General features: G+C 39.9%; 1 protein-coding gene across 4 annotated transcripts in view; it reads right to left on the bottom strand.

Moving 5' to 3' along the window:
* atp8a1 (ATPase phospholipid transporting 8A1) overlaps positions 1-23,564 on the bottom strand; it is a 345,629-nt gene that overhangs the window by 193,931 nt on the left and 128,134 nt on the right. For all 4 annotated transcript variants that reach the window (XM_060824479.1, XM_060824487.1, XM_060824506.1 and 1 more), the window contains 3 exons: positions 5,984-6,111; positions 5,103-5,180; positions 3,908-3,996 (listed from right to left, as the gene is read on the bottom strand). In XM_060824479.1, coding sequence (XP_060680462.1) covers positions 3,908-3,996; positions 5,103-5,180; positions 5,984-6,111 — 295 coding nt within the window. The remainder of the gene's footprint in view (positions 1-3,907; positions 3,997-5,102; positions 5,181-5,983; positions 6,112-23,564) is intronic.

Genomic DNA, 23,564 nt, shown 5'->3' with positions numbered 1-23,564 from the left:
TTTGGTAATGTTAATAATAGTTCTAGATGGGAGTGAAGGAAGTGATTCATTCATGACTAGCTGGAGTGGTTAAGGACAGATTAAAGTAGAGGCTTAAAGTATTAGCAGGAGTAATAAGGCTGAGGATTTGGAGGGTTTAAGATACCAAAGGATGAACAAAAACTGGATAGAGGGAGAAAACAGAATACCAGATTTTTATGAGCTTCTGTAAACACGTAAGAAAAGGAAAAATAGCACAAGCAGGGATGCAAAGGAATCTGAGATTCCACCAAATTTGTCAACCATTCTGAAGGATAATGGAAACATTTCAGAACAGTTATGCAAGCTCTTCAAAAAAGAAAAGGATGAGTATGGCTACCTACGCAGATATTGAAGCAGCTTCTGCTGATGTGGTTCAAGGCAGCCACAAAGAGGCTGGGACACAAGAAACTCACTTGCCATGATGAATGAATTGATTTAATTTATTAATTAATTGATTTAATACAAAACACAGCATCATCATGCATGTGACAAGTGGTAAAGGTACAGTAGTTATGGCATTAAAGGCAGCTGCTTGGCTTCAAAATGGTCTCACCCATGTCCAAAATAAGTATCCACCAAGACATACTTAACACAGATGAAACCTGATTGTTTTTACTATTTTTCGCCAGGTCACACTTGTATATTAAGCGTGAATTATATAATAGTGGACAGTGAAGCAGGGAATGTATCACTGCAATAGCCTGTACCAATGAAAAGCTGATAGGAAATTCCAAGAAGCCACATTGTTTTGCAAATATCAAAGCACCATCCATACAGTAGGGGCTAGCAAAACCAACTGGATGCCCTCCAGCACTTTTTTGAATTGTGGAATAGAGAAGGAAGGTCAGCATCATTACAGTTAACTGTCTCACCACCCCAACACACAAAGGCCTCAACAGCATCAAACTGATGCTCTTGCCTCCAATAACTCAGTCAAGGACCAGCCAATGGATCAGGGGATATTTAAGAACATGAAACCCCAGTACAAACAGCAACTGATCTCTCAGGTTATCAAAGCTATTGATAAGAAGCAAGAGTACACCTCAACTCTTCCAAAGGCCCTGTTGATAATGGAGGAGGCAAATAAAATGGTGACGAAAGCACAAATTGTTTCCACTACATTGGATTCAAGTGAGCTATGACTGCGAAAGATGCTGCAAATGAGGAGGAGCAGGATAGGGTTAACCAATCCAATTATGAGTCTCCATATGCTCTCTTGCAGTTAGTTGGCATAGAAATTTCATTAAAGTGAACTGTGTAAATTTAGGCAGAAAGTTCATCAACTGAGGAGGTACATGACACTAAAGCACCCAAAGAATGTTGCAGCTTCCCTGCTGGTCTCCCTAGCTGAAGCCATAACGGTGGTCTGGAAAAATGCTCTGAAATTATGTTCGATTGCACTGACAACATGGATGATATTAGTTTGAAAACAGAATGCTAAATGGAAGAAGATTACTGAGTTTATCCAGAGCCAACTACTGACATTTTTCAATGCTTTTTACAAGGTCACATCATTGCAAGCTGTGAACAAACTGAATAAATTGTTCATATATCAACAGCTTCACTCTCGTTTCATTTGGCACTTTTCTGACATGGATCATGATTGAGGCAAAATCACATGACAAAAGGAACTCCTTGGTTATTGCAAAGTTCGATTTCGGGAGGCGATGGCCTAGCGATATTATTGCTAGATCATTAATCAAGGGACCCAGGTACTATTCTGGGGAGCCAGGTTTGAATCACATCATGGCAAAAGGTGGAATTTGAATTCAATAAAAATCTGGAATTAACAGCTTAATGATAGCCATAAATCATTGTCAACTGCAGGAAAAACCCATTTGGTTCACTAATATCCTCTAGGGAAGGACACTCCCATCCTTACCTGGTCTGGCCTACAAGTGACTGCAGACTTTAGATCCACAGCAATGTGGTTGCCTCTGGGAAATTAAGGATGAGCAATAAATGCTGACCTAGCCAGCGATTCCTCATTCTGTGAGTTAATTTTTTTTGAAAAAAATTATTTTGTGACTTCTCCTTTGATTTTCAACTGGATTATACTGTAAATAATATTAATTAATATCAACGTGTAATTGCGAGAAGTAGCCCAGAGCACTGGGTTTATATCGATGACACCACCTACACCTCCAAATCAAATATCTTTGAGAAGATCTGAAACATACTTTCAAAATCCAAATCAGCGTCAAATAAAAGGTATATACATACCAATCAGAAGCAGGAGGCCATTCAGTATCTCATGCCTACTATGTCATTCAGTAAGACCATGGCTGATCTATCTGTGCCTCAAATTCACATTCTGACCTACCCCCTGTCTTAAGGAGGATCTATATACCTCTGCCTTCAAATTATTCAAAGGCTCCGCTTCCATCACATTTTTAGGAAGAGAGTTCCAAAGACACTCAACCCTTCAAGAAAAACATTTTGGCTCGTGCCCATTTTAAATGGACAACCCTTTATTTTTAAAGTGGTCCCCAGTACTAGATTCTCTCATAAGCGGAAAGATCTGCTCAGTCCCGCTCAGCATCTACCCTGTCACGACCCCATGGGATCTTATCAAGGCTTTGGGATGGCCCTCTGAAATTTATAGTCTGGTTGAAAATTGTTATTAATGCCAAAGGCTAACTCCTGTGTGATGCAAGTATTCAATATTGGCTAGATGGAAAACTCTTTCATCTCAATCACTTCCAAACCAAACATGAACCGGCTCACTATAGATATCCTGATAGATTTACGAATGGTGCTAAATCATTTGGACTGCAGCAGCACCATCATCTTCGCGAAAGTAATTATGGATGCACAACAAATACAACACTTACATCCTGGGAAATAATTTAAAAATCTGCAGACAATCCAAAATTTGCAGATGATGGCAGTGCTGTTTTAGCTCTGAACCAGATTTATAGCCAGTTGTGATCAAAAAATACATCCTGATCTGGACATTTGCTAAAAACAAATTGGCACATAAATCCAGACCTGGTCAGGCAAATATTCTGCCTTCCATATTTGTTGAAAGAAAAACTGTGGAATATGTTGAGCACTTCACAATCATCTCCCTCAAAAGGACGAGGCCCAAACTGAATCAATCTTGCCAGTTCAGCCTTTTAAAACTATGTTTGGTAACGACTTCCGTAAATCAGCAAAAATACTCGTGTACAGAACAGTTGTCGTCACCATGTTCCTGTATTGCAACAAGACATGGGACTGTGTACCAGTGACACATAAAAGCACTAAAAATTGCCTCTGCTGCATCCTTCACATTGAAGGAGAAGACGCTGAGCAAATGTTAAACAAATTAAAGCAAAGAACTGTGGATGCTTAAAATTAGAAACAAAAACAAATTGCTGGAAAAAACTCAGCAGGTTTGGCAGAATCAATGGAGAGAAAGTAGAATTAATATTTCACATCCTGTAATCCTTCGTCAGACGGTCTTTTTGAATCTAGCTCCACAAGTATTCAGGCAGACTCAACGCTGACAGACATTACATTTCTGGATGGCTAAAAAACACACCTGTGCAGTATTCTACTTTGTCAACACTCAAAGTGACCACTGTTCCAGCAGAAGACAAAAACACTCTTCAAAGATAAAAATCACACAACACCAGTTTGAAGCCTAATAGGTTATGGACTATAAACTGATGTTGTGTGACTTTTAATTTTGTCCACACCAGTCCAATACCGGCACCTCCACATTACTCTTCAAAGACACTCTGAAGCTCTTCTTGAAACCCAACAGCATCAGCTTTAATGACTGGGAGGAGCCTGCTGCCAGGTAAAACAATATTTAAAATTACTGAGGTGTCAAAATTAGTTATGTTAAAGTTTATATGTTATTCAGAAAAATCTACAAAACAAAGATAAAGACACTTACCCATAAGCAATCCCTGCAACTGTACACTTCTTAAACTCCATAATATTGCAGGTTAAAGTTCCAGTCTTATCTGAGAATATATATTTCACCTGTTAAAACATGAATCAATGTTTTATTGATGAAGTAAAACTATGTGAGTGAATATCAATACAGTAAAAGTTAATGGTTGATACTGAATAGAGACTTGAATTACTTGATGAGACAGTCCCAAGTGCTCAGAAATGAGATGGTAAATATATCTTTCAAAATGAAGTATTTTCTAGGAAGTTCAGGACCACAGAACATCCAATTCACACCTACATTATTTTGTGACAAACTTAAAAGAAAGTTGAAATTCAACTGTTAATGTTTTGGGTCGAGTGACCCTTCCTCAGAACAAGAATGAGGAAGGGTCACTGGGCACGAAGTGTTAATTCTTATTTCTCTCCATAGATTTTGGCAGATCTGCTGAGCTTTTCCAGCAATTTTGGTTTTTGTTTCTGATTTATAGGATCTGCAGTTCTTTTGGTTTTGAAAGTCAACTATGGGTTTTCATCTGTCTAGCATCACAACTTGCATTTCCATAATTGGTTAAAGAAAGTCCCAGGGTACTTCATGCAAGTGTGATTGTATGAAAATTGTCAATAACCCACAGGAGATATTAAGAAGGAATACTGAAATAAGCCAATGTAGGTCAGAGAGCCAGGAAGTCATTGGAAAAGTAGAATCTGAAAACATGACTGATGGCATATACAGTATATGGAAGACAGGAAATAGTTCAAGAAATGTTATGATGATGGAATTATGTCACCTTTATGTTGGAAATAATATGGAGCTGAAACACAGCTCCGGTTTAGATGAGGTACCAATGCTGGGAAAGCTTGGTTCAGTCTGAGGTAGCATTTGGGGAAAAGGATTTGATTAGTGGCAACAAAATGCATGGATGACGTGCAAAGGGCTGTAGTAGAACTTGCAAAGACTACAGCTTCAACCTTTTCAATGTCAAACTGGAAGAAATTGTATTTCATCCAGTACTGGACGAGTAGGCTACCACAAAGGCAATGATAGGGTTCATAGCGATAGTAGTGGGGTCCAACTGGGCATCACCAGCATACTTGGAGAACAAGAAATTCAGTCAGTTTTAACTATGTGCCTTGGATAAGACAGTTGAATAGTTTAAAAAGTACATAAAATAGTTTTTCAAGTGTACAATTACCTGTCCTAATTCTTCATTTAGGTTGGATGTTCTGGCCATGGCAGGAGTATTTGTTGGTTGATATATCATGTCCATATCCTTGTGAGGAGAAGTAAAACACATACTGCTTTGACCATTTGCAATCATTTGTGAATTGCTACAATTTAATTGTCCTTAGATGCTGTCAGGGATTCCTAATGTCATTTTAAACCACACTTTTACAATGAGGAGGAAGGGCAAAAGATTACAATTATATAAAGTCTCATGTCACAACAATGCATAGCAGCTCTTCAATTTACTGCTTAAGAGTTTATAAATGTATTGGGGGACTTTTTGTTTTCTATAAGACCTAACAAAATCTAAGGAAACCAGAAGTGAATGCTGATGAATATTACCTCTCTCCATATTTTACACTCATCACACCATTATGCAATTCTTGGATTCTACTCACACCATTCTTTAAGTGCATGACCATTAGTTACCATATGCAATCTGTAGTATAATTTTTGCATTTAAAACTAATAATTAAAAAAAAATTGCAATGTAGCAAAAATCTAATTCGGCAACCGCACAAATAATGATTTTCCCCAAAACATTCAGTAGATGCAAATAAAGCCAAGACCAAAATGGGGTCAATTTCAAAGCATGGGAGCACTGCAAACATGTCACAATGCCAAAAATCTCAAGAGTTGAAAACTGAAGGACTCAAGCAGAAGCAAACAAATAAAATTAGTGGACACATTTTATCTTATAGCAAATTATGCTGAATAAGGTCGGAGGGAAACATGCAGGAGTTACATTAAGTATAACTTGGAGAAAATGCATGCAGCTGCAAAGCTTTTGATGTAGATAGATCTTTTCTCAGTCTCAAATTTTAAAGAAAAAATAAACCTTATACCTACCCAGTTAATGAAAAATGCTTGGATAAACTTTACAACCTCTAATGTAACTAATAGACTGATTGGAATGAGGTTATTGAAGAGGATGATGAAGGTTAAGAAATTCAATCCAAAGTAGGCGACTCCACTACCTGTGAAGAAAATGATGTTTTTTAAAAATAGTGACAGGGATTGCAATTTGCAGAGAAGGAGGTTGCTTTGGAAATTAATAAAGGCATTCAAAGGCACGGATTTTGCTGTAATAATAATGGCAAGGTGAATGGCACTATCATTATGACAGAATAAATATGATAGCAACTTCTGGGATCCATGCATGTGCAATAATGTGGCTATTCAATCACAGGATGCTCTGCTGCAGACCTTGCCTGTAAGGTTGGCATTGAAAGCATACTAATTATCCATTAGGTCTGCATTAAAAGCTGTTGAAAATGTTAGGGTTGTGCATTCACAACTGAATTTTTAAGAGGATAATAATTACAAACAACAGCTCTTGCCTCCATGTAATGTTTAAGTCCTTCTTTCGCAGGATGCTGCTGTTCATTTTTGTTAAATAATTTTCATGAAAATTATTTAAAGTTTGTCTGTTATTTATCTCTTTTAGTTCCATTTGGATGTTTCAGTGATTATTGCGCTTCCTGTGTAATTAATAAAAAGGTAATTTATACTCGCTAATGCCTCAGTTGCAGTCCATGTCTCTAAGAATCTTTGAATCTGATTATTTAAGAGCCTCGTTGCAATATGCCCCGTGCAGAATCCCTGGATATCCTGTTGGGGGCACTGCATAGATCCAGATATGGGACGAGTATAGAACCTCGGCTGATAAACCTGGGAAATGCCCCGAGATGCTATACAAGTGAAATAAACCGTGAAAGCCATTTCTTGGCCTTTGACAGAAAATCCGGCCATTGTTTGAACGTTGACACTCTATGTTCAGATAATCTTGCAAAATTGATAAATTGTTTAATTTCATTTTTTTCACTCTGTATCAAAGCAATTGAACACTATTAAAGAAATTTTAATAGTTACAACATCACAGGTCCATCCTTTACTCTTAACAAATGTATCATACTTTCAAGTTTTACTATATACATTGTTCAATCTGCAGCTTTCTGCAAACGTTACTGAATACAGCACATGAATAGGGATCCAGCAATATTTTCCACTTAGGCCAACTGGAACATTTAATACACATTAACTTAAAAAGCCAGAATTCTTACAAAAGTAGGGCAGTTTAACAGGTGAGCTTTTCTTCCCAACAATCTAACTGTGACTCAATTTCCTCAGTTGGCATCCATTGGCTCCCCAAGACAGCCACTCTTGTATCAACAGGCAGCCACTGTGACCAAAGAGCAAGTTGTGGAGGCATTGCAGCAGATACCATTGCAGCAACAAGAAAGATGGCAGAAAGCTTTAAAAAGGGAATAAGAACACTGATGCATGGAGAAACAGGAGTTTCGTAGGCTTTAGCAGAGATCAGTTTCTACAAAAATTAATGGAGGAAGTCAAGTTTTGAAGGAATGGAAGCCTCTGCTTGCTCCTCTCATTGCGTTTCTGTTTACCAGGTCATTGGCACAGCTAAACTAAACCAATGTTTGTGAGAAGATTTGTAGCTTGGGTGCTCATTGTTGTGGTTGTGTTCGCCAAGCTGGGGAATTTGTGTTGCAGACATTTCATCCCCTGTCTAGGTGACATCCTCAGTGCTTGGGAGCCTCCTGTGAAGCACTTCTGTGATGTTTCCTCCGGCATTTATAGTGGTTGGTCTCTGCCGCTTCTGGTTGTCAGTTCCAGCTGTCTGCTGCAGTGGTCGGTATATTGGGTCCAGGTCAATGTTTGTTGTTAGAATCTGTGGATGAATGCCATGCCTCTAGGAATTCCCTGGCTGTTCTTTGTTTGGCTTGTCCTATAATAGTAGTATTGTCCCAGTCGTTCTCATGTTGCTTGTCATCTGTGTGTGTGGCTAAGGATAGCTGGTCGTGTCATTTCGTGGCTAGTTGGTGTTCATGGATACAGATCGTTAGCTGTCTTCCTGTTTGTCCTATGTAGTGTTTTGTGCAGTCCTTGCATGGTATTTTGTACACTACGTTGGTTTTGCTCATGCTGGGTATTGGGTCCTTCATCCTGGTGAGTTGTTGTCTGAGAGTGGCTGTTGGTTTGTGTGCTGTTATGAGTCCTAGTGGTCGTAGTAGTCTGGCTGTCAGTTCAGAAATGTTCAGCCACGGAATTTCTAAAGGCATGGCACTCATCCACAGATTCTAACAACAAACACATCGACCTGGATCTAATATACCGGCCACGGCAGCAGACAGCTGGAACTGACAACCAGAAGCGGCAGAGACAAACCACTATAAATGCCGGAGGAAACATCACAGAAGCGCTTCACAGGAGGCTCCCAAACACTGAGGGTGTCACCTAGGCAGGGGACCAAACATCTGCAACACAAATTCCCAGCTCGGTGAACAGAACCACAACAAACTAAACCAATTGCTACTGGATGTCAAATGGTTCCATGGAGAGATAGAAATAAGGATTGATATAAAGGTGAAACTCGACCTTGCTGTAATTTGCATTCGCTTGGTGGAAAGGGCTCCAGTTGACAATAGGCCGACATGGGCAAAATGAAGTTTGATTTGGGGAGACAAAACTGTATCTGACACTCCCATTTTCCTATCTCTTCTGTCACTGCCTGTCCAATTTCGAGCAAGAATTGTTGTACTTCAAGTAACAAAATATTCAATTGAAATTGGAATACTGGTGACAGGTATTTTGCCTGTTGTAAGTGCAGACTTGGCAAATCTACCCCAAAGCCCCATAAGAGCAACACAACACAACTGAAATTATTTCAGATAAACCAACTTGCTTCCCAGAACCTTGCACATCGAGGATGGAACATTAAATTTTTGGGAAAATGGTCATTTTCAGCTTTGCAAAAGTAGCATACACAAAAAGTTACAGCATTATGGAGACCTAGCCAAAATGGAAACTTGAGCTTCGGTGTATTATTCCATTTAACTATACAGGAAGCAATGTGATTTGCCACATTACCTCTTCCCAAATAATTCAACTGACAATTTTAGTTTATTGCCAGCAAATCTGTAATATATATGATGTAGCTTGTGTAGTATGTAAAGTTAGACTTGGAATTTCAGAGCAGCTGTTAATATATCACAAAGTTAGTAACACCAGAGCCGGTCATCTCCATCGGTGATAAATTGATACAGGAACTAGTGGCAGCCAAGAATTTTGTTGACCTTGCTTCTCAAAGGTATCGTGAAGAAAGATGGATATTTAAGTTTGAGGCCAGGACAAACATACTTCAGCAGGAAAACATACAAGTGCATGATGTATAATCCTTTTAAACATCTGCTGTCCCTTAACTGGTAATGCTTATAGTTGAGTTGGCAGGCAAAAGAGATCACTTGTAGCTGACCCAGATAGCAAAGTGCTTTTGAAGCGAATGAAAATACAGGGGACATTATTTTCTGCCCTTTTTGAAAACTGCAAAGTTAAGTGAAACAACTAGTAAAATTTAGAAATGCTGACAATTTAAAAAATATGGCAACACAAACAGACAAAAAAAGCTGTCAATTTGTTAGAACTGAAATAAAAGGCTATGACATCAATATCAGTTCTTCATGGCAATTCAATAAGTTCAATTTATTTCTATTTTACTGAATTCAAACAAATTTTCTAGCATGCTGAATTCTATTCCATTATTCAGTTTTTGTTTTGTCAAATATCACGTTCAATGGTCTCAAGGGGGAAATTTCACCTGGAAGCAGAAGTTGGCCATTTGGTCTCTTGAGCATGCTGTGCCATTCAACAAGATCATAGTTGATCGATTCTTGTTTCACACTCCACATTCCGGTTTCCTCCCGCTAACCTTTGATTCCTCTAACAGATGTCAACTTATCAATACCTTAAAATACTCAATGACCCTGCTTCCATCACTTTCTGAGGCAGAGTGTTCTAAGTTTCTCAATACTGTCAGGAAAAAAAAAACTCATTTCTGTCTTAGGGATCACCTTTTTTAATTTTAAAACAGTGACTCCTGGCTCTGGACTCATCCAAAAGAGTTTCCACAACCTTGGGAACAGCAGACAAGATCTTATATAATTTAATCAAGACACCCCATTCTCTTTCAAACTCCAGAGAAAATAAGGCTAGGCTGTACAAAATTTCCTCAGAAGGCAACCTGCTCTTTCTAATATATCTCCTCTGAACTACCTCCAAAGTGTTTACATCCTTCCTTAAAGAAATCAAACTGTTGATGTGCAGACATGGCTCAACACCTTAGAAATGTGAAGTATAACATTCTGACTTTTATTTTTAGTTCGTTTCAAATTAATGGATAGAATTCCATTAGCCTTCTAAACTTCTTGCCTCACTAAATAATTTTTGTGAACCACACATCGGAATATCCAGATCCATCTACCCTTGGAAATTTACAGTCATACAAAGTACTCAAATAAACTGGTTGCATCATTTCCCTTTCACAAAAACATGCTGACTTTCCCTAAACATAAACACCTTAATGATGGATACTAAAATCTTTCTCCTGACAGATAAAGTCGTCTGCAAGTTTCTGGTTATCTGCCTCTTTCCCTCCTTGAAATGAAGGATTATATTTGCTATTTTCCAGTCTGATGGAATCTTCCTTGAATCTATCAAATTTTGAACAACCAACAAATCTCCTACCTCAAAGCAACCTCTGGTAAGACTATCGGATGAATTCCATTTGAACCTAGTGACTCATCAGTTTCCACCTCCACCACTGTTTCCCCGGTGATTGTAATTCCTCTATCACTTCCACAACTTTTCTTAGGAGTTTTTTTTCTATCCTCCATAGTATAGCAAACCATTTGCTGATTTCATCTGCCATTTCCTTTTTATCTCCTATCACCTCTCCATTTTCACTCTCCCTTGACAGCATGAGAGGCTGTCACGCTGAGAGCGTGAGAGGCAGAATGATCTAGATCAGCTTGCAGCCTTTTGGAAGTCTAAGTATCACTATTCTTGTCTTTCAGTTTTATGGCAACTTCCTACATAAAACCAATCCAAAATCTATTTGTTTCCAACCAAAAGGCACCTAGTACCAGATGGTCCCACAAAAATACCAAATCCAATTTCTCCAAACGTTACATGCTCTTTTTAACCCATCAGTAATCACTTTTGTGTCAATATATTAAAAAATGACACCAATTAATTCCCTACAACACAGCAGTCCAAAAATCCATTCCATATTTTTAATTTCAAATAAAATATGTAATTTTGCAATGTGTGAATTGGTAGTTTGATGGGGCTGAGGCCAATTAGAGACTAAAAAAAAATCTTGCTGACACAGAGAGCATTGCTGAATCATTGAGGAGTACTCTGCACTCTTTTTCACTAGTATAGAGAATGCAACTAACATAAGAGGTGGTAGTAGCATATGGCGGTTGCATTAAAAACAGAGGATGTACTTAAAAGGTTGAGAGGCCACTAAGCAGAAAAGTTGCTGAGTTGAATTGCTATGTATCTTAGACCACTGATGGAATGAAGGGTGGAAGGTAGAGAGATTGTGGCTGCAATCTACTAATCTTCCTTGCATAGGGGAATAGTGTTAGTGAGTTGGAAAACTGCAAACATTACATATTCTTTAAAAGAAAGAGAGGTGTAAACCCAATAACTACAATGCAGTCACGCTAATACCGGGGCCAATAATCTCCTACAAAATTAATACACATTTGGAAAAATATGGACTAATATATGAAAGGCAGCATGGATTTGTTGAAAGGAAATCATGTCTGATAACTTGATAAAATTCTTTCACATAATATGATTTAGGGTGGCGAGGTTGAAGTGACGGATGTGGACTTCCAAACGATGGTTGACGGAGTAATGCATGATAGTTTCAGTACAGAAAATTACAGCTTGCTGAATTAATGGACAGCGACAGCACAGACTTCAAATTACTGAATAGTAAGCAAGGCAGTGGTGAACAGTTGCTTTCTAGAAGGTGGGAAGTATTCCCCAGGGGGTAACATAAAAGACATAGCAGCAAAAATTGGGTCATTCAGCTCTTCAGGTCCACTTCACTATTCAATGAGATCATGGCTGATCTGATAATCCTCAACTCCACTTCACTGTCTGTTAGCTGTAAACTTTGATTCCTTTAACTACTAGAAATCTGCCTATCTCAGCTTTGAGTATACTTAATTATCTAGTCTCTACATCCCTCTTTGATAAAGAATCCTACAAATTGACTACCCGCTGAGAGAAAGACCTCTTTCCTTATTTCTGTCTCAAAGGGGGAACTCAGTACTGAGATTATGTCCTCTTGTCCTGGACTCACCCACAAAGGGAAACAATCTCTCCACATGAGCCCTGTCAAGCCCCCCAAAGAATTTTGTATTATTCACTAAGGGCTCTTCTTGTTCCTTTAAATCCTAATCTAATCAACACACCTCATAAGAAAATCTCCCTGTATCTGGGCTCCAACCAGTGAATCTTCACTGATTGCCCCCTCAGTCTGCTTTGCCTTCAATGAGGGGACTAAACTACTCTCAGCACCCCAGCTGTGGTCTGACTAGTGTTTTGTATAGTTTTAACAAGACTTTATTATTTTTAATACTCCAATCTCTTTGGAATAAAAAGGACAACATTCCACTTACCTTCTCTATTACACACTGAACATGGATGATGGCTTTTTTGTGGTTCATGCACAAGGAACCCACGTCCCTTTGACCTGCAACGTTTTACAGTCTGTCCACTTTTAATTAATATTCACCTCTTCTATTTTTACAGCTAAAGTGTATAATCTTATATTTTGCCACATTATATTCGATCTGCCAGGCTTTTTCTCCCCACTCACTGAACCAGTCTGTGTCCCTCTGCAGACTTCATTTGTCTCCACACCTGATTTTCTGCCAGCTGCAAACTTACCTATACGTATATCCACTTTTCTGATCCAGGTCACATATTTATTGAATAAATATGACCCCAGCACTGACCCCTATGAGGCACTTCATCCTGGGGGGTGCCTTCTTTATCCCAAATCTGTCTTCTATTAATTAGGCAATCTTCTAACTATTTCCCCCAACACTACGGGCTTTCATCTTATTAAGACAGTATTTAACCAAAATTACATTATCATCCAAACAGAATACCCCACTATCAGCATCCTGGGGTTACCATCCACCAGAAACTGAACCAGACAAGTACTGCCGCAAGTGAGAAGCTAGGGCTCTCGCAGTGAGTAACTTAACTTGTGATTCCCCAAAGTCTGTCCACTATCTACAGGATACAAGTCAGAAGTGTGACAAAATACTCCCCACTTGCCTGGAAGAGTGCAGCTCCAACAATACTACAGAAGCTTGACACCATCTAGGACAAAGCAGATTGATTAATTGCCACCACATCCACATATATTCATTCCCTCCAGCAATGATGCTCAGTAACAGTAGTGTACACCATCTACAAGATGCATTGCAAAACTTCGCCAAGGTTTCTAGAACAGCACCTGTCAAACGCAAGACCACCACCATCTAGAAGGTGGAGGGCAACAGATACATGGCAACACCATCACCTGAAAGTTCCCCTCCAAGCAACTCACTATCCTGACTTGGAAATATATCATTTTTCCTTCAGAGTTACTCTGTCAAATTCCTGGAACATCCTCCCTAATGACATTGAGAATCTGTCTATATGAAATGGACTGCACTGGTTCAAGAAGGCAGTTCACAAATATCTCTAGTTGCCTTTGAGAAGGTGAGTGATAAATGCTGGCTCAGCCAGCAATACCCACATCCTGAGAGTTTAAAAAAAAGTAGCCTTATATGCAGCACCTCACTGAATAAATAAGTAATAATTAGTAGGAATAGTAACATCAGAAGATAATAGATAAACGAAACAGGCAGACACGCACACAAATGAAATTTAGGTGAGGAAATAGGTTTTTATAGAAAACACAGTGAGACAGATCACAAACTAAGTGGAACTTTAAATGCAATACTTAATAGGAAAGATTCCATTTGTGGTCAAAACCACCAGTAGGTGGAGCACCACACACTTGCGCACAAAATCACATTGTCACATCAGAGTACTGTATTTCCATGGCTGATACAGTACAATATTGCCAGCAGAACCTCATCCAGAGCACTTCTAGTGATCTCACTTACATGAAGCAATTAGACAGAAAGTTTGGCACTCAATGGGAATATTAAACCTTATGGCATCAGTATGTTACTACGACTACAGTCTCTAAACCATTTCTATGGCACATTCAATCAATAAGCACATCGACCTGGACCCAATATACCGGCCACTGCAACGGACAGCTGGAACTGACAACCGGAAGCGGCAGAGACAAATTGCTATAAATGCCGGAGGAAACATTGCAGAAGCGTTTCACAGGAGGCTCCCAAACACTGAGGATGTCACCTAGACAGGGGACAAACCGTTTGCAACACAAATTCCCAGCTTGGCGAACAGAACCACAACAACGAGCACCCGAGCTACAAATCTTCTCACAAACTTTGAACATTTATTTAAACAATATTTCATGCAGCAAACAATTAGAGATTCCTTGCCCATACTTCAAACCAACGATTCACCTTTTTTAAAAAAAAACGTTTTATGATTAAAGCATTTAAATAGATGTCTATAGTGGACAATATTCAAAAAGGATATTAACCTGGATCAGCTTTCTATGCTGTGGATACTAAACGGGCAGGTGGATATTTCAAGCGCTGTTAAACACTGTAAATTTGTAAAGTCAGTGAATAAGTAGATGAGTATGCATGCAGATACATGGTCTCCAAAGTTGTAATTCCTAATGGGATCATACCTCAAATGACATCACAGAAGTAACATGCACATGTATCAAACCATGCACATGCAGATGGTTCTAGGTCACCATTCTTGTGTTGGGGATATAGACTCCAAATAGAGAAAGAGAACAAAAGCAAGAGAGTCATGCTGACATTTATAAAAAAAACTAATTAGGTCTCAACTGGAGCATTGGGAGTAGCGTACTTGAGATGGAATGTTAGGTCCCAAAAGAAGATGCAGATGAGATTTGCTGGATTGACACAAGGGACGAAGGACTTCAGTCACATGGAGAGACTAGAGAAATTATCATTGATTTCCTTGGAGCAGAGGAGTGGAGAAAATATTTGGCAGACCTATTCAAAATCATGAATGTTTTGATAGAGTAACTAAGGAGGAACTGCATTCAGTGGCAGAAAGGTCAGTCATCAGAGAACACAAATTTTGGTTGATAAGCAAAAAGAAACACGAGAAAACAGGTTTTTATAAAGTGTGCTGTATCTACAGAATGCACTGCCTGAAAGAGAGCCTAAGTAGATTCAACAGTAATATTCAAAGTGGAACTGGGATCTTCTAAGGGAAACAAATTTCCAAGACTATAGGAAGACTGTGGGATTAATAGATAACTTCACCAAAGTGCTATCACAGGCACAATGAAGAGAATGGCTAGGCAAAAGTGAGGACTGTAGATGCTGGAAACCAGAGTTTAGATCAGAGTGGTGCTGGAAAAGCACAGCAGGTCAGGCAGCATCCGAGCAGGAAAATCGACGTTTCGGGCAAAAGCCCCGATGAAGGCCTTTTGCCCGAAACGTCGATTTTCCTGCTCCTCAGATGCTGCCTGACCTGCTGTGCTTTTCCAGCACGACTCTGATCTAAACAATGAAGAGAATGGCTTTGTTTTCTCATATATGATTCTATACCGTTACTTTTTACCGCATATTTTATTCATCACATTATTGCAAATTTGTTCTAGTCACCCACAAGATTCAATTATTTTTCTCTTCATGTACTACACCAATCACCTATTAGCTATTTCACATTATTGACCATAAACACAGAAGCAGCATGCTGTTCAATTCATTGATTCTGCTCCAGCATTCAATGAGATCATTCAAATAAAGTAAAGTACTGACGCTAAACATCTGAAAGCAGCGTTTTACTTGTGCTACTTCCAATCTCGTCTACTGTATTCACTGCTCGCAATGCAGTCGTGTTTACATTGCTAAGATTAAATGTTGATCAGGTGACCACTTTGTGGAATACCTCTACTCTGCCTGGTTAACCTTGGAATTGCCTGTCATTTCAATATATCACATTGCTCCCATGCTAACATTTCCATTTTTGGCTTGATAGTGTTCCAATAAAGCTTAACAGAAGTTGTAAGAACAACAAAAGAAAAAGAACTGTGGATGCTGGAAATCAGAAACAAATACAGAAAATGCTGGTAAAAAAATCAGCCGATCTAGCAGCATCTGTGGAGAGAAAGCAGAGTTAACATTTTGGGGCCAGTGACCCTTCTTCAGAACTGGAGAAACAGCACTGTTTCGACATTTCACAGCCTCTACGTCAACTGTTGTGCACTATTTTTCACACATCCTCACAGCACAGCAGACTCATTTTCTTCATTTCATAGCTAACATTTGTATTTATTTTTACACAGCTAACAATCCTTTACTACCATTATCACTGCCTTTGTCTTTTGCTCTGAGTACACTCACCATTCGTACAACTAGCTGTTCCTGCCCTATTATCATTTAAATAAAAACCATAATTTTCTAGTTTCTTTCAGATCCACAGAGGAGTCATACTGAATTTGCAACATTAACTGTTTCTCTCTCCACTCTTGTTGCTAGAACTGCTGAGCTTCTTCAGTGCATGAGCAAGGAGCAAGAGTAGGTCACTGAGCCCTTTGAGCCTGCTCCACCATTTACTACAATCATGACCAATCTGATTTTAACTTCAACTCTACATTATTTTATATCTCCAATAATTCTTCATCCCCTATTAGTTTAATAAGATCACAGCTGATCTGATAATCCTCAATTCCATTTTCTGCATTTTTCCCATTAATAATTAAACATGTGTCCATCTCATCTTTGAAGATATTTAATGACCCACATCCACAGCCCTCTGCAGTGAAGAATTCCACACATTCACAATCCTCAGAAAATAAATTCCTCCTCATCTGGGATGATGCCATGTGGCCCTCAACTCCCCCATAGAGGGAAGCAACCTTTCCACTTAGACCTTGTCAATCTCCTAAGAATCTCCTAAGACTTCAATGAGGATAAGCTCAACTTTGCCTCATAAGAACATTCTTCTCTGGATTAACTCCAGTGTCAGCACGCTTTCTGTGCCTATGGGAACCAAAACTGCTCATGGTATTCCAGCTGTGTTGACTAGTGCTGTACATAATTTTAGCAAGACTGCCCTATTTTTATAGTTTATTCCCATTGAAATAAAGGAAACATTCCATTTGTGTCACAAATACAATGAACATGGATGCTAGCTTTTTGAGATTCATGGACGAGGACCCCATATCATTCTATGCTTCAGATTTCTTCAGTCATTCATCATTTAAATAATATTCAGCTCCTCTATTCTGCTCACATTGTGTATAATCTCGAAATTATATTCGATCTGCCAAGCTTTTGCCCACTCACAGAACATGTCTATATCCCTCAAATGACACTTTGTCATTCTCACTACTTGCTTTCCTATTTTTGTGTCATCTGCAAACTTAGTTACAATGCATTCACTTTTCTCATCCAAATCATATATATTGCAACTAACTTTTGCCCCAGCACTGATTCCATGTATCACACTACTGTTTACAGGTTGTCATCCTTAAAAAGCCTACTATATCCCAATTCTCTGGCTTCTTTTAGTTAGACAACACTATTGCCATAGTAACGTAATATCTCCCAAACCATGGGCTCTTACTTCATAGTTTTACATGCGTTAACTTATCAAACATCTATTGGAAATCTAAATATATTACACATACTGGTTTCCCTTCCTCTATCCTGCTTCTTGCAATCTGAAATAATGAATAAATTTGTCAAGCATGAATTCCCCTTCATTCGGCCATGTTGATTTTTGCTGACTGTTTTGTGTTGCTAAATGCTGTGATATAACATCCTTTGTAATAGCCTCTAACACTTTCCCAACGAAAGATGTTCAGCCAACTGGCCTGTTCTTTTTTGTCTCATTTCATTTTGAATAAGGATGTTGTAGTTGTCAATCCTCTGGGACATTTCCCAAATCTAAGGGATTTTGGAAGCTTAATCCCAGTGTGTTCACTATCTTTGCAGCTACTCCCATTAAACCTTACGTACAATCATGAGGGACCAAAGTAATTAATATCCTGTAGTCCCATTAGTTTCACTGGTACTTTTTTCTTGAAAGATAGTTATTGGTTTATCTCCTCCCTTAATCTCCAAGTATTTTTAGAATGTGATTATTGCGCTTTATTGCAAACTGTTTATTCAACTCTTCTGCTATTTTCAGGTTCCTCATTATTATTTCCTCCGCCTCACTCTCTAAGAGTCCTATGCTCATTTTGACCTCTCCCTTTTCATGAAGGAGCACTGCTTTTGTATTACTTGCTCAGTTGTCCTCATTGTTGATTTCATCCTTCCTTTAACCTTTTTGGTCAGAATTTGTTGGTTTTTAAGACTTGTCAATCTTCTAATTTACCATTAATCTTTATCATATTGCATAGAGTCATAGAGATATATAGCACGGAAACAAACCCTTTAGTCCAATATGTGCATGCCAACCAGGTATCCTAAATTAATCTAGTCCCATTTGCCAGCAATTGGTCCATATCCCTCTTAAACCCTTCCAATTCATATACTCATTCAGATGGCTTTTAAATGTTGCAATTGTACAGGCCTCCATCACTTCCTCTGGCAGCTCACTGTACACGCACCACCCTTTATGTGAAAAGGTTGCCCCTTAGGTCCCTTTTAAATCTTTCCCCTCTCATCTTAAATCTACGCTTTTACTTCTGGACTCTTCCACTCAAGATCTATTCACCCTATCCATGCTATAAATTTCAATACTTTTTTTTTCTTTCAATTTGATAATTTCCTTCACCTTCTTGGTTAACCATAGGGTGTTTAACCTTTTCCTCGAGTCCTTCTTCCTCACCAAAGCATATCCTACCTGTAAGTTATGAACAATTTACATAAAAATCTGCTATTTTTCATCAACTACCCTTTTTGCTAAACTTATTTCCTGTCCACACTAGTTAACCCAGTCTTCATCCCTGTTTAATGAGCCTTATTAAAGTTTAACACAATTGCTTCTGACCAGAGTGTCTCACACTCAAACTAAATGCAAAATGTTACAATATTATGGTCAGTGTTCCCTCGGATACCTGTTAGTCTGAGATCATTTATTAAATCTGCCTCATTTCATACTATCAGATCCAAGATAGCTTGACTCCTGGACTCCAAAACCTTCCTCATGGCTACTTTTGCCAATTTGATTTTCCCAACTACACGAAATGGAAGTCATCCATAACAAGTTTGCTGCCTTTTTTTAAAAAAAATGCCCTCACTATCTAGTGGTTTATTCTCTTTCCTGCAAAATAATCAATGTCTTCTTCCTCTTATTATTTCTTATCCACACCTGTATGTATTCTACAATGTCCGATACAAGGTCATTGTACATCTTGTTCAAAGAAAGTAATTCTATCACCCTTCCATTCTCACCTGCGCTTTTGAAAATTCTAATATTTAGTTTTTAACTTTGAACGTTTTGTAAGCATATCTCTGAAATGGTGGCCTGAACACTTCCTACTGTCACTTCAAATTTTCTTTCCTGTCATCAATCTGTGCTGCATTCAACTCTACTGAGAAACATTTTTCCACCGATACCTCAGTGGTTTGGGCTGGACAGATGTAATCAATGAGGTGCACTGAGGGTAAAAAAGGATTTAGAAATGATGACAGATCAGGATTGCCATGCACCATGAGGGACTGGTATTCATGCATGCTTAGAAGATGGAAACAACATTAAACTAACATCTTTCACTCAGGATAAAGAGACTACTGTACAAATGAGAATTGAAAGAGTTTTTTTTGTCCTGAATGTAGATGTTTGGCAACTATTCAAAACTTTGACCTGGTCTTCAATAATGATTCTGATAATTATAACTTCAACTGGATTACGGTTTCTCTCTTTATAGCCTAGCATGGCTTGGTTCATGACTGCAACAGTTTTGCAAGTAAGAGCGTTTTGTTCTCAAAAGGAGTGAAAACTAACCTTCAAATGGGGGGGGGGGGAATAGGGGCCAACAGTCACCTGATGTCACATGTAGCTGACTCATGGTCATTGATTAGCAAGGGGATCAAAGGTTATGGAAACGAGGCAGGAAAATGGGATGGAGAAACATATCAACCATGATTGAATGGCGGAGCAGACTTGATGTGTCAAAATGGCCTAATTGTGCACCCATCTGGTCTTATGAGCTTACAGGCATTTGTATAGGTATACAAATAGAAAGGGTTTGGAGGGATATGGGCCAGGTGCTGGCAGGTGGGACTAGATTGGGTTGGGATATGTGGTCGGCACGGACAGGTTGGACCAAAGGGTCTGTTTCCATGCTGTACATCTCTATGACTCTATAAGTCACTTTTAAGAAAATTATATATTGTTAAGAGAAAGAAAAAACATGTTGAAACGAAACAGAAGTTGCTGGAAAAGCTCAGCAGATCTGGCAGCATCTGTGAAGAGAAATCAAAGTTAAGTTTTCGGGTCTGGTGATGCTTTCAGCAACTTCTGTTTTTGATTGAGTTACAACATCTGCAGTTCTTCCTATTTCTTTTTATTTACTAACAGACATGCTGAATTTGATACTACTTGAAAAAGTACAGTAACGTTGGATTTTGTTCTAAAGACATTTAAAAAAGTGTTTTTGATTTAAAACTGGATAGTTCTCCAGAGTTTTTGATCAGATAGAAGAGCACTTCAAACAAAAGCAAAAATGGCTGGTGAAACTCAGCAGTTTTGGCAGCATCAGAGGAGAGAAAGCAGAGTTAATGTTTTGAGCCCAATGATTCTTCTTCACAACTGTTTCTGGTCTTTTTTTTAGATCTCCTGCATCCACAATTTGTAATTTAATTACAATTTGCTTGACCCCACTAAATCTCTTCAGCTTTTTTAACTGGAAGATAAGCAAATGATGAAAAGGGATATGCATATACTGCAAGGCAAGAGTTATAACTGGGGGGAAAGGCAATTATGATACGATTAGGCAAGATTTAGGATGCATAGCATGGGGAAGGAAACTGCAGGGGATGTGAGCAATTGAAATGTGGAACTTACTCAAGGAACAGTTACTGTGTGTCCTTGATAAGTATGTTCCTGTCAGGAAGGGAGGAAGTTGTCAAATGAGGGAGCCATGGTTTACTAAGCAAGTTGAATCAAGAAGGCGGCGGCGGCTAATGTCAGAATAAGATGTGAACGTTCAGTTAGGGCACTTGAGAGTTGCAAGTTAGCCAGGAAAGACTTTTCGTCAGTATTCACACTAGAAAAAGACAATGTTGACGAGGAGAATAGTGAGATACAGGACTACTAGACTAGTAGAATTGAGGTAAAAACTCACCCTCCCACTCTGCCGAGGACATGGAGGTCCTGGGCCTCCTTCACCGCCGCTCCCTCACCACCAGACGCCTGGAGGAAGAACGCCTCATCTTCCGCCTTGGAACACTTCAACCCCAGGGCATCAATGTGGACTTCAACAGTTTCCTCATTTCCCCCTCCCCCACCTCAGCTTAGTTTTAAACTTCCAGCTCAGCACTGTCCCCATGACTTGTCCGGACTTGTCCTACCTGCCTATCTCCTTTTCCACCTATCCACTCCACCCTCTCCTCCCTGACCTATCACCTTCATCCCCTCCCCCACTCACCTATTGTACTCTATGCTACTTTCTCCCCACCCCCACCCTCCTCTAGCTTATCCATCCATGCTTCAGGCTCACTGCCTTTATTCCTGATGCAGGGCTTTTGCCCGAAACGTCGATTTCGCTGCTCTTTGGATGCTGCCTGAACTGCTGTACTTGGCCAGCACCACTAATCCAGAATAGTAGAATTCAGGTTCGCAAGGAGGAGGTGTTAGCAATTCTGGAAAGTGTGAAAATAGATAAGTCCCCTGGGCCAGATGGGATTTATCCTAGGATTCTCTGGGAAACCAGGGAGGAGATTGCAGAGCCTTTGGCTTTGATCTTTATGTCATCATTGTGTACAGGAATAGTGCCAGAAGACTGGAGGACAGCAAATGTTGTTCCTTGTTCAAGAAGGGGAGTAGAGACAACCCTGGTAATTATAGACCAATGAGCTTTACTTTGGTTGTGGATAATGCGTTGGAAAAGATTACAAGGTATAAAATTTATAATCATCACCTCGAAAGGAATAAGTTGATTAGGGATAGTCAACATGGTTTTGTGAAGAGTAGGTCTCCTTTGCATCCTCCCATTTCCTCCAGACCAAAGGGGTAGCCATTGCACCCGTATGGGCCCCAGCTATGCCTGTCTCTTTGTTGGCTACGTAGAACAGTCCATCTTCCGTAATTATACCGGCACCATTCCCCACCTCTTCCTCCGCTACATTGATGATTCCATTGGCATCAGCTCACACTCCCGCGAGGAGGTTGAGTAATTCATCAACTTCACCATCACATTCCACCCTGACCTTAAATTTACCTGGACCATCCCTGACACCTCCCTCTCCATCTCGGACCTCTCCATCTCCATTAATGATGACCGACTTGACACCGACATTTTTTACAAAACCGACTCCCACAGCCACCTGGATTACACCTCTTCCCACCCTACCTCCTTCAAAAATGCCATCCCGTATTCCCAATTCCTCCACCTCTGCCGTATCTGCTCCCAGGAGGACCAGTTCCACCACAGAACACACCAGATGGCCTCCTTCTTTAGAGACTGCAATTTTCCTTCCCACGTGGTTAAAGATGGCCTCCAATGCATCTCGTTCACATCCCGCACCTCTGCGCTCAGGCCCAACCCCTCCAACCATAATAAGGACAGAATGCCCCTGGTGCTCACCTTCCACCCTACCAACCTTCGCCAACATTTCTGGACCCCACCACCAGGGATATATTTCCCACCCCGCCCCTTTCTGCCTTCAGCAAAGACCATTCCCTATGTGACTACCTGGTCAGGTTCATGCCCCCCTACAACCCACCCTCCTATCCTGGCATCTTCCTCTGCCACTGCAGGAATTGCAAAACCTGCGCCCACATCTCCTCCCTCACCTCCATCCAAGGCCCTAAAGGAGCCTTCCACATCCAAAGTTTTACCTGCACATCCACCAATATCATTTATTGTATTCGTTGCTCCCGATGTGTTCTCCTCTACATTGGGGAGACTGGACGCCTCCTCGCAGAGCGCCTTAGGGAACATCTCCGGGACACCTGCACCAATCAACCACACCATCCCGTGGCCCAACATTTCAACTCCCCCTCCCACTCTGCCGAGGACATGGAGGTCCTGGGCTTCCTTCACCGCCGCTCCCTCACCACCTGACGCCTGGAGGAAGAACACCTCATCTTCCGCCTCAGAACACTTCAACTCCAGGGCATCAATGTGGACTTCAACAGTTTCCTCATTTTCCCTTCGCCCACCTCACCCCAGTGCCAAACTTCCAGCTCAGCACTGTCCCCATGACTTGTCCTACCTGCCTATCTTCTTTTCCATCTATCCACTCCACCCTCCTCCCTGACCTATCAGCTTCATCCCCTCCCCCGC

This window comes from Hemiscyllium ocellatum, chromosome 1 (genome assembly GCF_020745735.1).
Source record: "Hemiscyllium ocellatum isolate sHemOce1 chromosome 1, sHemOce1.pat.X.cur, whole genome shotgun sequence".
Taxonomy (NCBI): Eukaryota; Metazoa; Chordata; class Chondrichthyes; order Orectolobiformes; family Hemiscylliidae; genus Hemiscyllium; species Hemiscyllium ocellatum.
Note: the sequence above shows the minus strand (reverse complement) of the source record. Positions and strands in the feature narration are given on the sequence as shown.